The sequence below is a fragment of the Anolis carolinensis genome, unplaced genomic scaffold (genome assembly GCF_035594765.1).
Source record: "Anolis carolinensis isolate JA03-04 unplaced genomic scaffold, rAnoCar3.1.pri scaffold_10, whole genome shotgun sequence".
Lineage (NCBI taxonomy): Eukaryota > Metazoa > Chordata > Lepidosauria > Squamata > Dactyloidae > Anolis > Anolis carolinensis.
The window spans coordinates 13,081,841-13,102,652 of NW_026943821.1; the positions used below are offsets into that span (position 1 = coordinate 13,081,841).

The 20,812-nt window shown below is 38.9% G+C and overlaps 2 protein-coding genes across 2 annotated transcripts in view; one reads left to right on the forward strand and one right to left on the reverse strand.

Moving 5' to 3' along the window:
* Positions 1-20,812, reverse strand: part of LOC100566463 (interferon-inducible GTPase 5) — a 53,390-nt gene that overhangs the window by 21,874 nt on the left and 10,704 nt on the right. The gene's annotated exons all lie outside the window — the stretch shown is intronic.
* LOC100567925 (interferon-inducible GTPase 5-like) lies at positions 17,668-19,167 on the forward strand. The gene has a single exon (XM_008113864.3). The coding sequence runs from the start codon at positions 17,691-17,693 to the stop codon at positions 18,885-18,887; it is 1,197 nt and encodes a 398-aa protein (XP_008112071.1). The 5' UTR covers positions 17,668-17,690; the 3' UTR covers positions 18,888-19,167.

A 20,812-nucleotide genomic window follows, 5' to 3' on the forward strand; every position in this document is an offset into this window, starting at 1 on the left:
TGTTGAGAAATGATATTATCAACACTGCTTTAGAAAAGGCCATTCAAATTATTTTAATAGTTATTGCCATCTATGTTTATTACATTGTGTACCTGTGTGTGAGAGAGAAACACATAAAAATATATGCACCGCATTTCTACTTCAGGGTTAATTAGTTAGATAAGCCCATTTATCTCACATTAGAAAAAAATGGAGAATGTGCCAAAGTTTGCCTGAAACTCTCAAGTAACTCCACATCCTCAGGGCAATGTGGATAGAAGGACTGGGTCTGATTTGGGCCGCTCTGTTGTCCACATGGTAGCACTAGGGCCATTCTTTATGTTCCTGCAATCAACAGAAGGGAAAGAAAGAAATAAAGGCTTCTCAAATGTGTTGGTGCAAAATAGAACCTGAAAGCCACAAAGAGGGGTGTTATTTTCTGGTAAATGAGATGTTTATCTTATTAAAGGTAAAGGTAAAGGTTTCTCCTGACATTAAGTCCAGTCATATCTGACTCTGGGGGTTGATGCTCATCTCCATTTCTAAGCCGAAGAGCCGGTGTTGTCTGTAGACACTTCCAAGGTCATGTGGCCGGCATGACTGCATGGAGTGCCGTTATCTTCCTACCGGAGCAGTACGTATTGATCTACTCACGTTGGCATGGACTGAATTCACCCATTAAGAGACAGAGAATCTATAATTATTTAGGTAAGAAAAATTATAATATTATTCTCCATAATTGCCATATTGCCCAGAAACATTCAAAATATTTAACAAATATTAAATTAGGAAAAGTTTACCATTCCCTAGATAAAAAGAAAAAACATGGGGTGGCTTTATATATAGATGAAAAAATTAAATCTGAAGAGGAATTTAAAGATCAGGAAGGAAGGATAATTGCAGTAAAAATTGATTTAGGTATTGAAAAACTTTTAATTTGTAACATTTATGTTCCAAATGGCCCTAAGCGAAAATTTGTCAGTTTATTAAGAAATCAAATTGGGAAGACGGAATTCGACCACATTGTAATTATTGGAGATTTTAATGGAGTTTTAGACAACAATTTGGATAAATCGATGAAGAAAAAGGAAAAAACCAACAACTCTCTCCCAAAAAATTTCTTACAATTAAAAGAAGAATATGATTTAGATGATATTTGGAGAATGCGCAATCCTAAGCTAAAAGATTTTACATTTTATTCTAATAGGTATAATTCATGGTCCAGAATTGACATGATCTGGACATCTAAAAGTTTGGAATCTAAAGTAGAAGAAATAAAAATTCTAACACACGATCTTTCAGACCACTGCCCAATGACTATGAACATAAATTACAAAAAGAAACCTTTAAATTGGAGATTAGATAATAACTTAATCAAACAGGAAATTGTGTTGTCGAAGGCTTTCATGGCCGGGATCACAGGGTTGTTGTATGTCTTTCGGGCTGTGTGGCCATGTTCCAGAAGCATTCTCTCCTGACGTTTCGCCCACATCTATGGCAGGCATCCTCAGAGGTTGTGAGGTATGGATAAACCATACCTCACAACCTCTGAGGATGCCTGCCATAGATGTGGGTGAAACGTCAGGAGAGAATGCTTCTGGAACATGGCCACACAGCCCGAAAGACATACAAACAGGAAATTGATATTAAAAAAATTAAAATGATGACTAAAGAATATTTTCAATTAAACGATAATCAAGAGACGAACCCACAAATAATTTGGGACACTTATAAAGCGGTAGCTAGGGGTTATTTAATACAACAAAAAGCATGAAAAAATAGAATTAAAAATCAAAAACTACAAGACATACAAAAAGAAATTGATATAGAGGAAGCACAATTAAAAAGGAATTCAGGAGATGGGAATGTTAAGAAAAAATTAGAAATATTACATAAACAAAAAAGAAACCTAGAATTGGAGAACCTAGCTAACCAATTAAAATGGATAAAACAGAATTCATTTGAAAACGCAAATAAGCCAGGTAGGTGGCTAGCTAGAGTGATAAGAAAAAAGAAAAATAAACAACAAATTACAAAAATAGAATCACAAGGGAAAGAGATATATATGGATGATGAGATAAGCGAAGAGTTTGGGAGATTCTATAGAAAACTATATGAAAATGACAAAATAAATCCAGAATTAATTGGTGAATACTTAAGTAAACAAAAATTACAAAAAATTACGGAGGAACAAAGATTAATCTTAAATAATGAAATTACAGAAGATGAAATAAAAATGGCTATCAAAAACTTAGATGCTAACAAATCTCCAGGCCCCGATGGTTTTACAGCTGGTTTCTATAAAATACAGCAAGATGAAATAATTCAATACTTTAAAAAAAATGAATGAGGCTTTAACAAAAAAAATCATTCCAGAGACGTGGAAAAATGCAGAAATTATTTTAATACATAAAGAAGGATCAGATCCAAATAATGTGGCAAACTATTGTCCTATTTTGCTACTAAATACTGATTATAAAATTTTTACTAAAGTTTTGGCCAACAGATTTACCAAATTTTTAAAAGAGTGGATCTCAGACGATCAAACTGGATTTCTTCCCAATCGTAGTACCAAAAACAACGTACGGTTAATAATAGACTCCATAGAATATTTTGAAGTAAATCACCAAAAAGAAGTAGGCTTTTTAGCACTAGATGCTGAAAAAGCCTTTGACAATGTCAATTGGGACTTCTTCAAATTACTATTAAAGGAACTAGATATAGGAAACCAATTTCAAAATGGAATCAACGCAATATACAATCAGCAAAGAGCTAAAATCAGAGTAAATAATCAACTAACAAAGGAATTTGTAATAACTAAAGGAACAAGACAAGGATGCCCCTTATCTCCGTTAATTTTTATTTTTGCACTGGAGATTATGTTAAAATCAATTCAAAAGGACGAAAATTAAGGGGCATCAAATTGGACAAACAAGAAATAAAGGTTAGGGCATTTGCCGACGATGTAATTTGCATAATTGAAAATCCAAATGATAAGATAAAAGATTGGCTAAAAAAATTAGAGGAATTCGGTAATTTGGCAGGTTTCAAATTAAACAAAAAGAAAACAGTAATCCTTACAAAAAATATGTCTATAAGAAGCCAGAAGGAGTTAAAAGAGATTTCGGGTTTTGAAACAGTGAAAAAAAATTAAATATTTAGGGATTTGGATTGCAAACAAAAATAATCAATTGTTAGATCTTAACTATGGGGCAAAATGGAAGGAAATAAAAAAAAGATTTAGAAAATTGGACGAATTTAAATATATCACTTATGGGGAGAATTGCGGTTTTGCCTAAATTGTTATATTTGTTTAGGAATATTCCAATTATCAGACGGGCTAGGATATTTAAAGACTGGAACAAAGAGTTGTCAAAATTTATATGGAAAAATAAAAAACCTCGAATAAAATATAGTACAATGACCACCCCACAGACAAGAGGGGGTTTTGGCCTACCTGATTTACAACTTTACCATGAGGCGTGTGCATTGGAATGGTTAATTGATTGGGTTAAATTGGAAAATAAAAAAATACTGACAATTGAAGGATTTAACTTGCGATGGGGATGGCATGGGTATCTATGCTATGATAAAGTGAAAATAGACAAAAAATTTGGAAATCACTTTGTGAGGTCATCTTTGATCAAAATATGGACAAAATACAAAAGATATTTATATGAGAAAACACCACTTTGGCTTTCCTCTCTAGAAGCAAATCAACAAAGACTACTTGGATGGAATAATTGGCAGACATATAAAGAAATTATTAAAAAAACAAACCTAGCGCCAGGAAACGTAGGTATTAAAGAATTAGAGGAAATCCAAAAAAGTTATAAGAATATATCCTGGTTTCAATATCACCAAATAAAAGAAAGTTATAACAGAGATAAAGGAATTGGTTTTAATTTGTGCAATAATTTTTGGGACAATTTACTTCAGAGAAATAAGAAATTGATAACGAATGGAACACAGAATCTGAAATAATTAAGGATTCAATGATAAAATGGTCCAGGAATATAGGTAGATCTATAACTATGGATGAATGGGAAAATATTTGGAATAAAAAAATAAAATATTGTTACTCAATTGATTTGAAAGAAAATTGGCTAAAAACCATTCATAGATGGTATTTAACCCCTAAAAAATTGGGATTAATGTACAAAAATAGAGATAATAAATGTTGGTGCTGCAGGGAACAAATAGGATCATATTTCCATATATGGTGGAACTGTAAAAATATAAAAAATTATTGGAAATCAATTCATTTAGAATGCAAGAAAATCTTAAAAATTAACTTGGAATGTAAACCTGAATATTACCTGTTAGGGTTATATGAAATACAAAATCAGGATAAATTAGACTCTTTAAAAGAAAAAGAAAATAAGATAAAAATTTTCACATATGCAGTAACTGCTGCAAGATTGGTATTAGCTAAAAATTGGAAGAACCCTGTGAGTCCCACAATAACAATGTGGTTGGAAAAATTATTGGATATTAAAAATATGGATAAATTAACTTATTTGATAAAAATAAACACAGGGAAAGCAATGAAACAAATGGACTGGTCGGATCTGGAAGTTTATTTACAGGAAGAATTGAAAGGATAACGAAATAAAAGAATGCAGAAGGAAGGAAGAAGAGTGGAAGTCCATCTCCCCCAACCCCCCTCCCACTATAGATAGGGACTCAATCCGGGGGTCGTTCTTAGACCCCCATGTCCATTTTTTCCCTTGCTTTCCCTTTTCCCCCCCTAATCCAGAACCTTACCCCGATTCACATGAGTTATCCCCTCACACCCTTAAATCCGTGTTAGGGCCATTCCCTTCCCTATTCCTTACCCCTCCCATTCCCACTTACCCTGATCTTCCCTCCCTACTCTCCCCTTTGGATAGATTGATGCAATAATGGAAAAAAGCTTTAATAAAGATTATTATTATTAAGGAATGTCCCCATAACCACACATGAAATGATGACATAATCCACTGAGACCTCTTGAGGATCCAGATATGCGGCTAAGGGGACATCCACTTCATCACATCGAACCAGGTCAAGTGTTTGGTATAGCAGAACTCAGTCATACTCTGTTTTGAAATCAAATTCATGGTTTTCCTACTTTCATCATACTGTTAAATCTATCCATTTTACTCAGTTGTACTCAGTAGTTTTCAGTTGATTTTCCATCACACAATAGAGATTTGGCTCTGCCCACTGTCCCTCCCTCTGCCATGTTCTTTGTTGAAAAAAAATACCTCTATTTGAAATATTATGGTGGAAATTGTATGCAATGAAGTTAGGGAGATGTAGGTTTTTCCCCCCACTTCTTTACAGTTTTAGACTTAAAGGTGCACTACTTCGGGGTGTTGAATCCATAAAATAGTAAGAATATATTAGAATATGCTGCCTTGGAATAGGTTGGAAACTTTCTTTGGATGGACACTTTTATTATACACTAGCTTAGGTACCCAGCGATACCCAGGTTATCTGAAAAGGGCATATTTTGTTTTGGGATGTTTGGTAATATCAGTTTGGTAATTTGTAATGTTATTTATTAGAAAAAAGCCAGTCTTTCCTTTTGTTATTTATGAATGCTTCCATTAGAAAATGTATAAGGATGTGGGTGAACTGTAACTCCCAAAATCGGGGTCAATCACCTGCAAACCCCACTAGTATTCAAAGTTGTCCACATTGGGTCTGTATACCAAGTGTAGTCATTGATGGGGTTCAGAGGGCTCTCTGGATAAGGGTGAATCACAAATTTCATATTCCAAGATCAATCACCCCCAACCCCTGCCTGTACTCACAGTTGACCATATTGGGTCTGTGCTCCAAGTTTAGTATAGATGCAACGTCAGCTAGGTTCAGTGCTCTCTGGATACGGGTTAGCTACAACTCTCGAAAATCAAGGTCAATTCCACCCAAGCCCCTGCAGTATCTTCAGTTGGTCATGAGCTTTCTCTGTGCAAATTTTGTTCTCGGTACATTGTTGGTGGGAGTCACAGTATCTCTGAATGCAGGTGAACTACAACTCCCAAAAATCAAGGTCAATTTCACCCAAGTATCTTCAGTTGGTCATGGGCTTTCTCTCTGCAAATTTCATCCCCAGTCCATTGTTGGTGGGAGTCACAGTATCTCTGAATGCAGGTGAACTACAACTCCCAAAAATCAAGGTCAATTTCCCTCAAACTTCTCCGTTATGTTCTGTTGGTCATGGGGGGTTCCCTGTGCCAAGTTTAGTCCAGGTTGGTCATTTGTAGGGGTCTCAGTGTTTTCTTGAAGTCAGATACAAAGCATGTGAAAGTACTGAAATTCCATCATCTGTGGTCCATCTGTAGTCAAGAAAGCAGAATGGGATTGGACTGGGGGGACCCATTAAAGGAGCAACTAGAGGCCACCCACCCTCCCCTCTCCTCCCCCCATTTTCCTCATAGCAGCATTTCCACAAATTGGGTAAACGTATCATTTTAAACCTGTGAGTAACTAATGCCATCACATTACAGAATTGACAATTTTGCCCATCTACATCTGGATCGTTACCCAAAAATCCACTTCCCAACCAGCTCCTGGAAACGTATGAAAAGATAGCTGTTCCCAAGGCTGTAAACACAAAAATAATGGTCTACCCTACACTTGAACCCAACCTAATGTGATGAACACAGTGGATTGCTACTTCTGAAGTGTATGAGTCAGTAAATGTGTCCTGAGCAGGTATGCTGTTCCAATGAGGTAGAAGCAACAAGGCAGAAAGCCTACAGCTTTTTCATTAACAATAAATGTGATGAAGTAGTAAGATATTGTAAAAAGGGGAAAGGATGTATACTTATACATTTTGATTGGTAAATTAAAAAATAAAATATGAAATAACTTTCTTATGCCCCCTGAAAGTCACTAGTCTGAAAGAGCTTACAAAATAGTTCACTGATTCGTTTTTAAGGTGTCAACGTGTCATTTGCGCCTTATGGACAAAAAGGAGGACATAAAGGTTTCTCAAAAGTGTTGGTGCAAAATAGAAACTGAAAGCTACAAACATGACTGTTCCCTTCTGCTAAATGAGATGCTTATGTTATTACTTTTCAAGGAAAGATTATTCAGCAAGTATAATAAATTAATTTGTGCAGAGATGACATTATGTTGCGTATCTAATCTATTTCAAAGATTATTGTGTCAATGTTTGAGCTGCTACGTGGACACATGCATCAGGATGTAGGGCAGAAAATGGCTCATTTGAAAGAAATAGAGATGATTAAATCCAACAAGAATGCTAAAGGTTAAGATGAAACAATGTGGCACAGAACATCAACTTCTTTTTACTACAATTCCCAGAATCTAATGGCCTTCCTGTTCTTAGTGAGGGGTTTCTGGAAGTTGTAACCCAAAACTTTCCCAGGTTCTTGCTTCGAGATATAGGAAACAGGTGAATGCTTTCTCACTTGTTGCTTCTACCTCATTGGAACAGTGTATCTGCTCAGGGCTTTTTTGGAACATGAGTCCAGATGTGGCCCAGAGAACAAATACAAGCATATCATCTCTACTAGGAATTAGCGGATGGAAAGAAGGGATGGTTTCCATGGTACAAACTGAGCAGAAGCATCCAATGGACTTCCTGGCCAAAATTAGACAGAATGCCAATGAAGACACCATTATTTAGAAGAGGCTAGAAGTACCTTTGTCTTCTGTTGTCTGTTGTGCCCTCACCACTGGATCAGCAAATGGTGGCCTTTCTCTAGGCACCGTTGGCTATTGAAGGTAGGACTATGAGGCAAGTGAAAGCTAATCTGCAGGAAACAGGGCAAGCTCAAATCCCAAAGAACCATGATCTTGGCGTTTTTAGCCCATCTCCTCCTGACAATTACCAGTCAAACCATCTCAGTGGCCAATACAGTTCTTCTGGATGAAATTGAGCTAGAATTTGAAGGTCCCCTTTGAAAGGAGGGGGGACTTGGGACCTTCCCATGGATCCGGCACTCCTTATGAGAAAGAGAGAGCTGCTGCGAATCAGAGATCCCCCAATCCCAAATAATTCTCACCAGAAGCTGAAGAAGGAGCACCGAGATGTTTAATTCGATCCAGCTGGATAAGATGTCAAACCGCAATCATTCGTCAAGCAAGACATATCATACAACAGAAGATAGTACCCTTTATAGTGAAAGACAGGGCGGAGAGGTTTGAATTTCCTGCTCCGCCTCTCTCCGCCCGCTCTGTGTTGATTGGTTGTTGAAGCAAAGGTGCAAATGTCCTTTCCAATCAGTGAGCTATCGCCGCTTCGGTTCCTCAGCCAATCAGGAGCGAAGGGGCGGTCTGAGTCTTGGACAAAGGCTGGCTGAGTGAATTTGTGAATTAATCAATGGTTTTAATCTGTACATGATGACACCGATGGCTTAAAAAGCTCTCAAGGTATCCAAAGATTATTTCCTGGGGTGAAAATATACATATTGGTCTAGCAGGGCTTGCCAGATTCCGGTTGTCACATACCTGGAGGCTGATCAGATGGGCCAGTGCTTTGTCAATAGGTTCGGCCAGGTAAATAGACAAAAGGAATAATCAGGTGGGGTGATCTTGGCTTTCTGAAGGCTGAAACTGCCCCAGATATGAATGTGACAAGGAACAAAGTGATCATAATTCTCTCTTTTGAGCGGCCTGCTCCGAGGCTCAAAAGGGGAGATCAATGTCTATTGTCCATGCAAGGGATTTGGTGATGTCCTTTTGTGAGAAGATTTCCAGTCCCAGGAATGCGGATGACTTTCTGCCAGCCAGGTCAAACAGAGGTGGCTCACAGTATTTTCATACATTGGGGAACACAGAGGGAAAGGGGGACATATGGGGGTACATAGAATACATTCATAAAGTCAGAAATCATATTGCCCACTCCCACCCACCCAAAGGTCCAGGGTAAATCCATAAAGTTCATAGAAAAATGTCTCTGATTGAGTCCTTTTTGTGGAGGGATTATTCTCCCCTCTTGGGAATGAGTGTAGCTTCCTGGCAGCCAGGTCACACAAAGGTGTCTTCTTAATATTTCATAATATAACTCACATATGAGGGACAAAAAAGTAAGGGAAACATGCAAGGATACATGGGACACATTCGGAAATCATATCCACCCATCCCACCCCCCAGAAAGTCCAGGATAGACCCCAAGTTTCATAGAAAAGCATAAAACCCCAAGAAGGGAGAAACTATCAGTAAATGTCCATGAAATATGGCCAGACTGGCCAAAGTCCAGTTGAAAAGGTCAATGGGGCAGTGGTGGTAGCCTGAGGAATGAGGGGACCCTTGGATGACCCCCTCTTCGTGTCCATCCGGTAGGCCGAACTTCACAGGTCGAGGAACAGTGGCAAGGCAGGAACGCAGCAGGAAAGAAGCTTGATTTGACAATCAGCTGTTGTCTCTTTAAATCTTGCTGCGGTACTAAAGATGGTTTTTCCAGGAGTGTAGAGATTCCAAATGTAAAAGCCAGATAGCAGTTATGCTTAGGGTTATTTCAGAAAGAAGCGGTGTGAATTTGGGATCAATCCGTTAATGCATGGTTACAGAAATCCAGGGATGTCAGGATGCAAAAAAGATCAGCATTCTCCAAGCTAACCTTTTTCACATCTGACTAGAACAAACCGGATAAGGAAGACCATTTGGTTGGGAAGGCTGATTTATGACCTGCTCTGGTTTTCAAACGTAGGAAAGAACAATTGAAGGGGAGGTGTGAATGGGGAAGAAGAGACGTGAGCGGGGGAGGGAAGAAACAACTTGATATACCGGGGAAAGAGCGGAAGAGGGGCAGTATAAGCTTTGCGGTCATCTTGGCAAAGCGGATTCAATAAAGTTTCTATAGCTCCAAGCTGTGTGAGCCTATGTTTGTGTCCTACACCTTCCACGAACTGACAAGGGATCTCTGTAACCACAGTTTAAAGGAAAGCATTCCAGCTGGTTGCCTGCAGCTGCCAGGAACTTGAGAAGGAAGGGTAAGCAATGGCGAAAGGTTTTTTATTAGACAGAAAAGATAGATTCCCCTGCCAGAGTCAAGGAAGGATACAAAATAACTACTATGAGAAAGGAAGGTTAGAATGAAATGATACTTTTATTTGGGATTAGTTACATTGTTAGGGATAGGGAGAGAGGCAAAGAAGAAACATAAGCTGCTGTTGGAACACACTTCATTTATTGATTGGTTCAGCAGGGCTTCTTCATTTGATGGGTGGAACTCCCTGCTGCAGGTCAGATTAGATTGAATGCAGGAAGTCTGTTTTGCCCGACCTCATGGAGATGATCAGCAAAAGCTGAAGACTCCATCTTATTCTAAAATGCTTGATAGACAAATCTTTTATTCTTCACCCACGATAGAATCAAAGACCAATATAAGCAGAAAAAATAACTCAGATGAGAGTGTTATGGAAATCCTACATTCTTTTCTAGTTCTGTTTTTATTCCTCTCTATCCCAGTTGAACTGTATATTGTGTTATTATGGGGAGAGAAAATACAGTTATGTGTGAAATTTGACATGGGAAAGTGTGGCAATTGGAGGGGGAAATAGGCTTATGGACAACCATGGCTATGTTGTTGTGATTCGGCAGACTATTTGCACAGAGACAACCGTGATCTAATGCCAATAGACTGATTGTGTCCTAAAGGTATGACAATGGAGACCAGAATTCAAATATTTACTCAGTCATGGAAACCCACTGAGAGACTTCAGGCAAGTCACACTCTTTTAGCCTCAAAGGAAGGCGAAGGCAAACCCTTTCTGAACAATCCCTAATTTGCCAAGAAAACCTCATAATAGATTCGTCTTAGGGTCTCCATAAATCAAAAGTAACTTGAGGGAAAACAACAACAAAAGGTGAAATAGCTAAAATCAATTAAAAGAGGAAGCAGGCAACCATAAATGTATTTCATATATGCGGTGCAAATATATCACTTTTAATATTGCCCATTTATAAGTGCAAATTCAGCAAAATTAAATGACAAATGAGAAACATGAAAAGTGAGTCAGAAGAAATTCGGAAAGCACCCAACCTACCTGGCCAGCAAATGGAGTCATCCACCAATATAACCATAAATGAAGATAAGCTGTGTCCACATTTAATATGCAAGCAAGGTTGCATAAGGGAGGAAGGCAGTTGGGAACTGTGTGAGGCTGTCAAAGGGGAATGGCCTTTCTTGCTTATTGGCGGTTCCACTACCTGCCTCTCTGATGCAACTTTTCCTGTGCTGTTGGGCCTCTCATTAGTGAGGTGGACAGTGGTGTTATCAAGAAATCTGACTCCACAAAATATGAATTATATGGAGTTACATGAAACAGTAAATGAGACCCAGTGTGCTGCTCTGTCTTTTTTAAAAACCTATTCCATAGAATCGCCTTTGGGATGTTGCCCAGTTGCAACCAAGAAAATCTCCATAATCCTTTTACAGTGGGTCAGGAGACACAGAAAAAGCAATTCAATGAATGAATGTCAGACTGCCTCCTGGTCTCATTGAGAAAGCTCCTGGTCTCATGGCTAACTCTCTTGCTGCCATTGACACATCTCCGGATTTCATTGACAAGTTTCCTGCTCTCAAAATCTGAGCACTGAGTGAGATTAGTCCAGATTTTATCAACGATAGCTGTCAAAATGAAATAAAAGTGCTCTGTATTCTCCACTGCGATATGTCATCCTTTCTGGCAAGAAAGAATTAAAAAACCTCTGCTTTTGCCTTCTACCCATCCATATCCTGACTTGGCCTTCTGGAATAGCTGGGACACGGCAAGCTTCCGATCTTACGAAATAGTTGAAATCACACAACAGCAGAATGGCCAACAAGCAAGAGCAAGTCATGCCCCTTGCCAGCCTCATGTGGCTCCCAACTGATCTCATTCAAAAGGCCTTTAAAAACCTCTCTCTTGGTTTCTAAGGTCTTGTGAATGGAGCCATTGACTCTAACATGCATTCCAATTTTGGCTGTGTAATTTAGCCGAAAAAGATGTGCATTAGATTTGAGTAAATATGATGTTTTTCTGTCTGTGCATGAAATCATAGCACAATAACTGTACAGTGTGAAAAGACCATTGGTATTGGAGCATTAGGCTCTTTGAATTTATGGGGAACAGCAGCACCTCCACAGAAGCAGAAGCAAAGTTAACAATTCTGCCTGTTCTTCCTCTTCTCTCCTTTGGCTTGGCTACAGACTCCAGGACTGGGAAGCTGCTTCCTGAACAATATAGAAACCACATTATTCATCTATGCCCAATAAAAATTACAAAGGTTGGGAGTAATTGATAGTACAAAATCCTCAGTGTTGCTAATAAGTAACTAAGCTAATTTATCTTTCATCCAAGGTGTTATTTAAACAGAAAAGTAACTTCTTCCCAAACATCTTTCTGTGTTGTATTGGGATCACACTGTTATTTCAGCTCCTGGAAGCAGTTCTAGGCTGTAAACAGTAAGTCATTCCAGCTTTACATCAATCTTTTTTAGTGGCTTGCTTTATTATTGGGACAGCAACTGTGGGGGTGCTTTGTTTATATGGACATGAAGTTTTCAAAGGACTAATAGAAAAAACATCTTCCAGAATCTTTTATATCGGGATCATTTTTTTAGGGGGGGGGGGGGGGAGTTCAGCAGACTTAATGCAGCTTCTCTAACCTTAGAGTGTTGGTGTCTCAGCGAGCTGCAAAACCCATGATTCCATAGCTTTGAGACATAGCGGTCAAAGTGCATCAAACTCCATTGATTTTACCATGTAGATGCACCTGGAGAAAGAGAACTTGTTTTAGCAAAGCAGCTTGTTTTTTACCTGGATTTGTAAAACACAGGTAGCATCACAAAAGATATCTATGCATTAGAGTGAGTGTCTGCAATTTCTTTGCAGACTTTTATAGTTTGTTATAGGCTCCACTGCTTTTCGTACTTCTACCTATGCCATAAATTCCAAGGGGCCAGTTGTGGACTACACAATTTCAGTGCTATGATCCCAATGGTTTGTCTGATGGAATCCTGACATTTGTAATTTGCTGAGGCTTTGGCATGCTCTGGCTAATAATTTTCAATTGTCCTCTTGAAACTGCCATTCCCAGTATTTTCTAGGATAGAACTATGGATTCACACTAATTCTATCATGTGAATGAACCATAGGTTCCTTTTTTTAGATAGGATGGCTCATCTTTTTCAAGTACCTCCAAAAATAAAGTTTCAGTGAAGTTATACTTATCTAGGGACTGTTGCCCTGAAACACCTTTTCACTACAAACCATGCACACTTATAATCCAATAAGTAAAAGTTTATTTAAAGAAGATTATATAAATATAATCAAAGCTAAAAAAAAGAGAAGCAAAGTTCCAAAAGTTATTTCCAAGATAGCTAAGAGTCCAAAATCCTTTCAGATATAGTCTCAAGAGTCAATCCACAGATATATCCATAAGCATGATAGCAGGAATCCAAGGCAGGCACTCTATGCCACACATGAACTAGAAACAGCAACAACTTGGAGACTTGCATATATGAATTCCCAAAGCATAGGACCAAGAACTGTGAGCTGTCCACCTGAATACAAGTTGTTCTCATGAAGAATTGTACCAGCAGAAACCACTTTAAAGGTCCCCAGTCCCTCCCATTACATCATTCCTCACACATCTGCATTTCCTCTCCTTATCTTTAAACCTCTGGGGTAAGCGTTTTGCCTGCGAAGTGAAGTTCCAAGCACCATGATCTGGACAAATATTCATCTCCCACATTTCTCTCAGCCTACACTTCTGGCCGATTCTCATGAGAACTGATATCGCTTTCTCCAGTCTCGTGGAAACTGCCAAGAGATTCCAAAACAACTCTCTCCAGGCTACTTCTATCCTCCTCTGAGCCCACTGAATCTATTCTAGCATCCCATTGCTCATCTTCTGAACACTCAGAATCTGACACAAATAGCCAAACATGTATTTCTTTTTATCCTTTGGACTTACCTATTTCACTAGAAAACATTAGGCCTGTCAGATTGGTGGAAAAAATATTTCATTACTCCTTACAAAATTAGGCGGTAATGGTGAATCGTTTCTAAAATATTATAAATGTCAGTTTTCTTAATGAGTTAATTAATTATTCTTTCCTATTTTGTTAAGTAATTGCGCGGGAGGGGGGAAAGACTTCCAGGCTCCTTTCTCACTCATTTTTAGAGCTTTTGGGATAAAAATTGCTACAATGGTAGAATATATTTACCACTATCCCCCCCATCTCCCTCCCCCCATGTTTCAGAATGTTCCACTCATCTACTGAATTTTGGGAATATTTTAGATATTTACAAAACCCTTTTTTAAAGCAAAGTATAAGAACTATGTCCTTGAATTTCTCTACAATTACATAATATAACCAGGGCATCATTATCACCAAGTTTCAGAAAGATTAGCACATCTCCTGATTTTTTGGGGAATGTTTAATGTTTTTGTCAAAAAATAAATCTTTTTAGTTGCTATGGCTGGCTGGAGTGGGATGGGGTGAGGTTAGGTGGGGTTGGGTGGGATGGAGGACACATTTGGAGGGTAAGACACATTTTACATTGCACGCACGCCCATCAAGTTTCAGAACGTTTGGGCCATCCACAGATTTTTAGGAAATTCTTCATGTTTCTAGAAATAAAATCTCCTTTAAAAGAAACCCAAAGATATCCCCATAGAACCCCTGTAAAAGTGGAAAAATAAATACATGTGCCTGACTGAAATAACTTGTTGTGTGGTGATTGTTGGCTGCCAATGCACACAAATAGGTCAGCAGTGCACTCAGCAGGCCAGTAGCCCTCAACAATACAGCAAAAAGATAAAACAGTCATAAAGCAAAAGGCCTTGACATGCATCATTTTTGCATGTCAAGAATACTCTGCTGGCAGGCCCCTCAAGTAAGTTTGGAAAGGGAAATGGGGGACTGTGAGGTTAGGAGGCAGGTACCATCCCACTCCTTCGGGCTCTAGAGTCCGAAGAATCAGGATCACTGTGGGGATTCACCTCTGGGACTGCAGAAGCAGTCCTGGGAGTCAATCCCCACAGGGCTCTCATCTAGAAAGATCCAAACCTTAGTTTAAGGTCCAGGTCTTTCCAGGTGTTTTATTAATCTGGATCAAACTCAGAAATCCTAGTTGTCTCTGGATTAATTCTGTTTTACTTGAAGCATCATTTGGACAGCTCAGATAAAACCAAGACAGGTCCTGCATTTTAGGCCTGTCTGGAAGGGCCTATGGTGGAGGCTCCTTATTTGGGGGCTTTTAAGCAAAGGCTGGATAGCCATCTATCGGGGGTGCTTTGAATGCAATTTTCCTGCTTCTTAGCAGGGGGTTGGACTGGAAGGCCCACGAGATCTCTTCCAACTCTTTAATTCTATGATTCTAGACTCTATCAGTTCTGAAATGTTGAGGTGTCTGACCCAATGCCTTGATGAGCTGTGACTGCAACAGATAGACACACAAATATGCAGAGTGGTGATGATGATGATGGTCATGGTGACAGGAAAAACTATTGGTGGCATATGTGGTCATAATATGGTTAAACCTATGCATGTTTGAAGATTAGATAGATCAATAGGTAATTACATACAGTCCCCAAGTTACAAACATCTGACTTACAAATAACTCCTAGTAATGAATGGGAGTGAGACAACAGGGAATGAGAGAAATCTATCCCTAAAGGGAAATTCCCTTCTGAAAGAGTTATCATGGGGAAAAGATGTCTTAGCTGAAGCTTTATCCCCAATCCTTGTTTCCACAACAAGCCAAAATCCAATTATCACAGTGACAGAAAGTGAGATGAAATCTTCTCAACAGGGGTACAGATAGCAAAACAAACACCACAGGCATGCTAACCCTTCCCTATGCTATCCAAAGCTAAAATGTATGTATTTTTTAGTGGTGTCACACTTTTAAATGTACCTGTTCTGGCTAACATACAAATTCAACTTAAGAACAAACCTTCTTGTTCATAACTTGGGACTGCCTGTACTACTTTTGAAACAAGAGAAAGTGCTCTCATTGCTTATTATCAAGCTGTAGTTTCCTTTCCACAAGAGGTCCACTTAACTCCCTCACTGTTCCTTTTTTTCAGTTGGGCTAAGGGCACTTCCAGACAGTGCCAAAATCCATGTTTTATAACTGTCAAAAAAACTTGGGACCTGACAGCAGGTCCACACAGAAATTTGTCAGTCCTGCGATATGATCCTCTGCTGTTCTCACGACCTTCCCCTGTTGTGAATCAATATGAAGGGCGGATGGGGGACATCGTGTAGAAGTTTTTTAAAAATAAAAATATCACTCTGCTTTGCGTTGGACCGTATATGCACACACATGTCAAAATATAAACACAAGCAAATTTGCATTTGCACTTTTGAGGTCCAGCACATAATGAGGGAATTTAAAAAAAACAAAACTTCCGTTGGATTTCTCTTTTCCGCCAATCCTTAATTCATCCACTTATAAAAACCAGATGAGGAAATCAACTGGGTAGGTCATTTGCATTTATCCAACAGTATTCATTCCTACATAAAAGAAAAAATACTAAAGTAACTAAAAATTTAAAATATAAAAAGTATTCTGTGTCCGCTTCCATCTTAAAACAAAAGTACAGTAGAGTCTCACTTATCCAAGCTAAACGGGCCAGCAGAAGCTTGGATAAGCGAATATCTTGGATAATAAGGAGGGATTAAGGAAAAGCCTATTAAACATCAAATTAGGTTATGATTTCACAAATGAAGCACCAAAACATCATGTGATACAACAAATTTGACAGAAAAAGTAGTTCAATACGCAGTAATGTTATGTTGTAATTACTGTATTATGAATTTAGCACCAAAATATCATGATATATTTAAAACATTGACTAAAAAAATGGCTTGGATTATCCAGAAGCTTGGATAAGCGAGGCTTGGATAAGTGAGACTCTACTGTATAATAAAAAAAAATTAAGTCAGCATTCTAGTTATCTGTCTCTTTTTCTTTGGTACTTAGCTCCTAGGCTTCTGGCCACAATGGCAAAAATAGCAACCTACATATTAATAAAAAATATCACTGACTTCTAGGTTTGTTCTTGAGTTGGATTTGTAAGCAAGTCAGAACATGTATATTTTTTTTTCCTTGTAACTTTACCTATCTATCTATCTATCTATCTATCTATCTATCTATCTATCTATCTATCTATCTATCTAGTATCTATCTATCTATCTGGAAGGGTTAACACCCCTGTGGCATGTCTTTTGCTGTCTGTGACCCGTTTAGAAGAGTTCAGTTCACTTTCTTTCCCCGTTGTAATTGGATTTTGAAAAAAATGGCATGTTGTGGAAACAAGGACTGGTGCTAAAGCTTTTGTTGAGACACCTTTTCCCCATGAGAACTCTTTCAGAAGTGAATTTCCCTTCTGAGTGGTAGATGTCTCTCACTTCTTGTTGTCTTACCTCAGTTCTTAACTATGATTTGTTTGTAAGTCAGACCTTTGTAACTCGGGGACTGCCTGTATAGCATTCTAAAGAACAGAAGATATAGGCAAGGAATTGATATCTTGGGAAATTATACAATAAGCATCTTAATAAATATTGCATGGGATCATTAACTTCGTCAGACTTACCTGTGTTTGGCCACTTTGACAAATATCTTGTGTTCTGTTGGCATGAATGTGGCCTAAGTAAATCTGCTTTGCCACACAGAAACCCCTTGTTTAAAGGGAGGGAAATATACTATTTTTTTCTCTTTCAGATAAATTGAACTTTCAAGAAACACAGCCATGGGTATTGCATTAACAAAATCGTTAGTTAAAGAAGAGCTTCAACGATTCAAGGCTGCCAAGGAAGAAGGGAACATTGAAGATGTTAAAGCCAAAATAATGAAGGATATGGAATTATTAAATAACACCACACTTCATATTGCCATTACGGGAGATTCGGGATCTGGTAAATCATCACTTGTCAATGCCCTGCGAGAAATGACAGATGAAGAAAAGGACTCAGCACCGACTGGAGAAATCGAAATGACAAAGGATAAACAGTCATATAAGCATCCCAAGTTTCCTCAAGTTACACTTTGGGACCTGCCTGGAATTGGAACACCTAATTTTAAAGCAGATGAATATCTGAAGCAGGTAAATTTTCGCCAGTATGATTTTTTCATCATTGCTTCAGGAGAACGATTCACTGAAAATGATGTCAAGCTGGCTTGCGAAATTAAGGAAATGAAGAAGAAGTTCTATTATGTGCGCACAAAAATGGATGTAAGCATTAGTAATAACAAAAAGAGGAAAAACTTCAGTGAGGAAAAAACCCTCCAGGAAATCAGGAATTATTGCATCCAAAGATTGAGGGGCACAGGAGAACATTCACCAAGGGTTTTCCTAATATCAAGATGGCATTTGAACAACTATGAGTTTCCACTCCTTGTAAAAGCATTGGAGGAGGACCTGGATGCTCTCAAGAGACATGTTTTAATCATGGCTCTTCCAACTTTTTCAAAAGAAGTCATCAAAAAGAAAGAGAATGCTATGTCAGATCTTATATGGAAACTGTCCCTTCTGTCTTGTACTGTTGGGGCCATTCCTATCCCAGGCCTCTCTCTTGCTTGTGACATTGGTATCTTGGTGTCAACAATGAGAAAAATATTCAATTGCTTTGGGCTGGATGCAGAATCCCTTCGTAGGCTTGGAGAACGTGTTGGAAAACCTGTAGATGAATTGAAGTCTGCTAGGAAGAAATTCCAAGGAGTTGATACGCTCACCAAAGAATTTGTAATTGACTACTTGCAGAAGTCAGTGGCATGGATAACAGTATCTACAGTGGAGTTGGTTCTAGATTTTGTACCTGTCGTGGGCTCGGTGGTCGGTGGAGGAGCTTCTTTTGTAACCACGTACTACATGCTGAAGAATTTCCTGAGTGATGCTGTGGAAGATGCACAGAATGTTCTGGCAAAAGTTTGTGAAAAAAAAGAATGAAGAAACCAAGGTTATGGAAACCCATTTGGTGTCCTCTGGCAAGTCACACTATTTCAACCTCAAAGGAAACTATAGCAAACTTTTTCTGAACAAATCTTCCCAAGAAAATCTCATAATATGATTGCCTAAAGATTTCCATGAAGGCACACAACAAGAACCACCTATATTCCATATTGATCTTATTCACATCCACTGGCTCTTTCCATAATTCACTCAGAGAAAATGCTTTCCCCTTGCAATTTAAGAATAATACTAATAAAATATCATCCTTTCTTCACAACTGCTGCTCAGCTTTAATTCTTCCCATTGTCTCTACACCACAAAGTTTATAGGTGCTATGAAAATGTTTTGAACCATGTTACCCTGGTTCTGGGGCTACTCCCACTTCTCCCTAGAGGTCTGAGGATCACATATCCCCCCCCCCCCCAATTACAATTTTATGGTCAACTTCCAAGAGATGTTGACCCCAGAGTCTTGTTAGAGGACCAAAAGACTCCTAGAGACATACTATATTTATTAGAGTATAATGCAACACCAAATGTAACCAAAAGATGCATATTACAAAAAATGGTTTGGCCCCCAAATGTAATGTGCACAACAGCATTGGCAGCCAGCATGAATAACCATTTGGGAAGCCATCAAGACGTGGCTGGCGAATTTGCATGATTCCCAACTGGCCGCATTCATGAGGCCTTCAAAACCGAGGTGGAGATTTTGAAGACCTTGTGAATGAGGTCAGTTGAGAACTGCATGGGACTAAGCCTCCGGTGGCCTAGGGGATAACAGCCTCATGACTTGAAGGTTGGGTTGCTGACCTGAAGTCTGCCAGGTTCGAATCCCACCCGGGGAGAGTGCGGATGAGCTCCCTCTATCAGCTCCAGCTCCATGCGGAGACATGAGAGAAGCCTCCCACAAGGATGGTAAAACATCAAAACATCCCAGCGTCCCCTGAGCAACGTCCTTGCAGACGGCCAATTCTCTCACTCCAGAAGCAAATCCTGACATGGGGAAAAAAAAAGCCTGGTGGCAGGGCGGGGGCAGAAAAAGAGACCACAAGGGCCATCCAGGAGGCAGGATCAGAAACTGAGTGCAAAGAATGACTGGTTCATCAGATGGACAATCCTTGTCCTTTTCCAGGCGCTATGGAGTCTTGTGGCTGCTGCAACCAACAGAAACAGCCTCTTCATGTCAAACCCCCCCTGCCCCCCGCACACCTTCCTGGACACCTTTTGGGGTTCCTGGTTTCTCCAGGCCTTTTCACACAGGTGGGTTTATTTGTGTGATTCTAATGTACCACTGAATCCAACACACACCTCAATTTTGGCAATGTAATTTAGCCAAAAAAGGTGAACATTAAATCTGAGCATTTTTTCACTATCAGGGGGTTCTGTGCCCCAAATCCCAGTTGATATGGAAGGCTGACTGTAATTTTTAGCCCCTGGTTTGTTATATATTTTTATTTGTCCTCATTGTTGTTTGTCTTTATTATTTTCATAGTTTTATCCTTTGTGTATTTATGACTTCTTACATAGGAATTCCTACCTCTTCATCCACAGAACTGCATGCCAGAAAATACTGGAGGTAAATTATTTAACATAATTCCTGTTGAGTTCAATTTTTCAGTTCTCAGTGATTCCCTGGTGGGCGCTGCAGCAATCCAGGGGAGCAGTGATGGCCACAGGTACATACAGTAGAGACTCACTTATCCAACATAAACGGGCCGGCAGAATGTTGGATAAGCGAATATGTTGGATAATAAGGAGGCATTAAGGAAATGCCTATTAAACATCAAATTATGATTTTACAAATGAAGCACCAAAACATCATGTTAGACAACAAATTTGGCAGAAAAAGTAGTTCAATACGCAGTAATGCTATGTAGTAATTACTGTATTTATGAATTTAGCACCAAAATATCATGATAT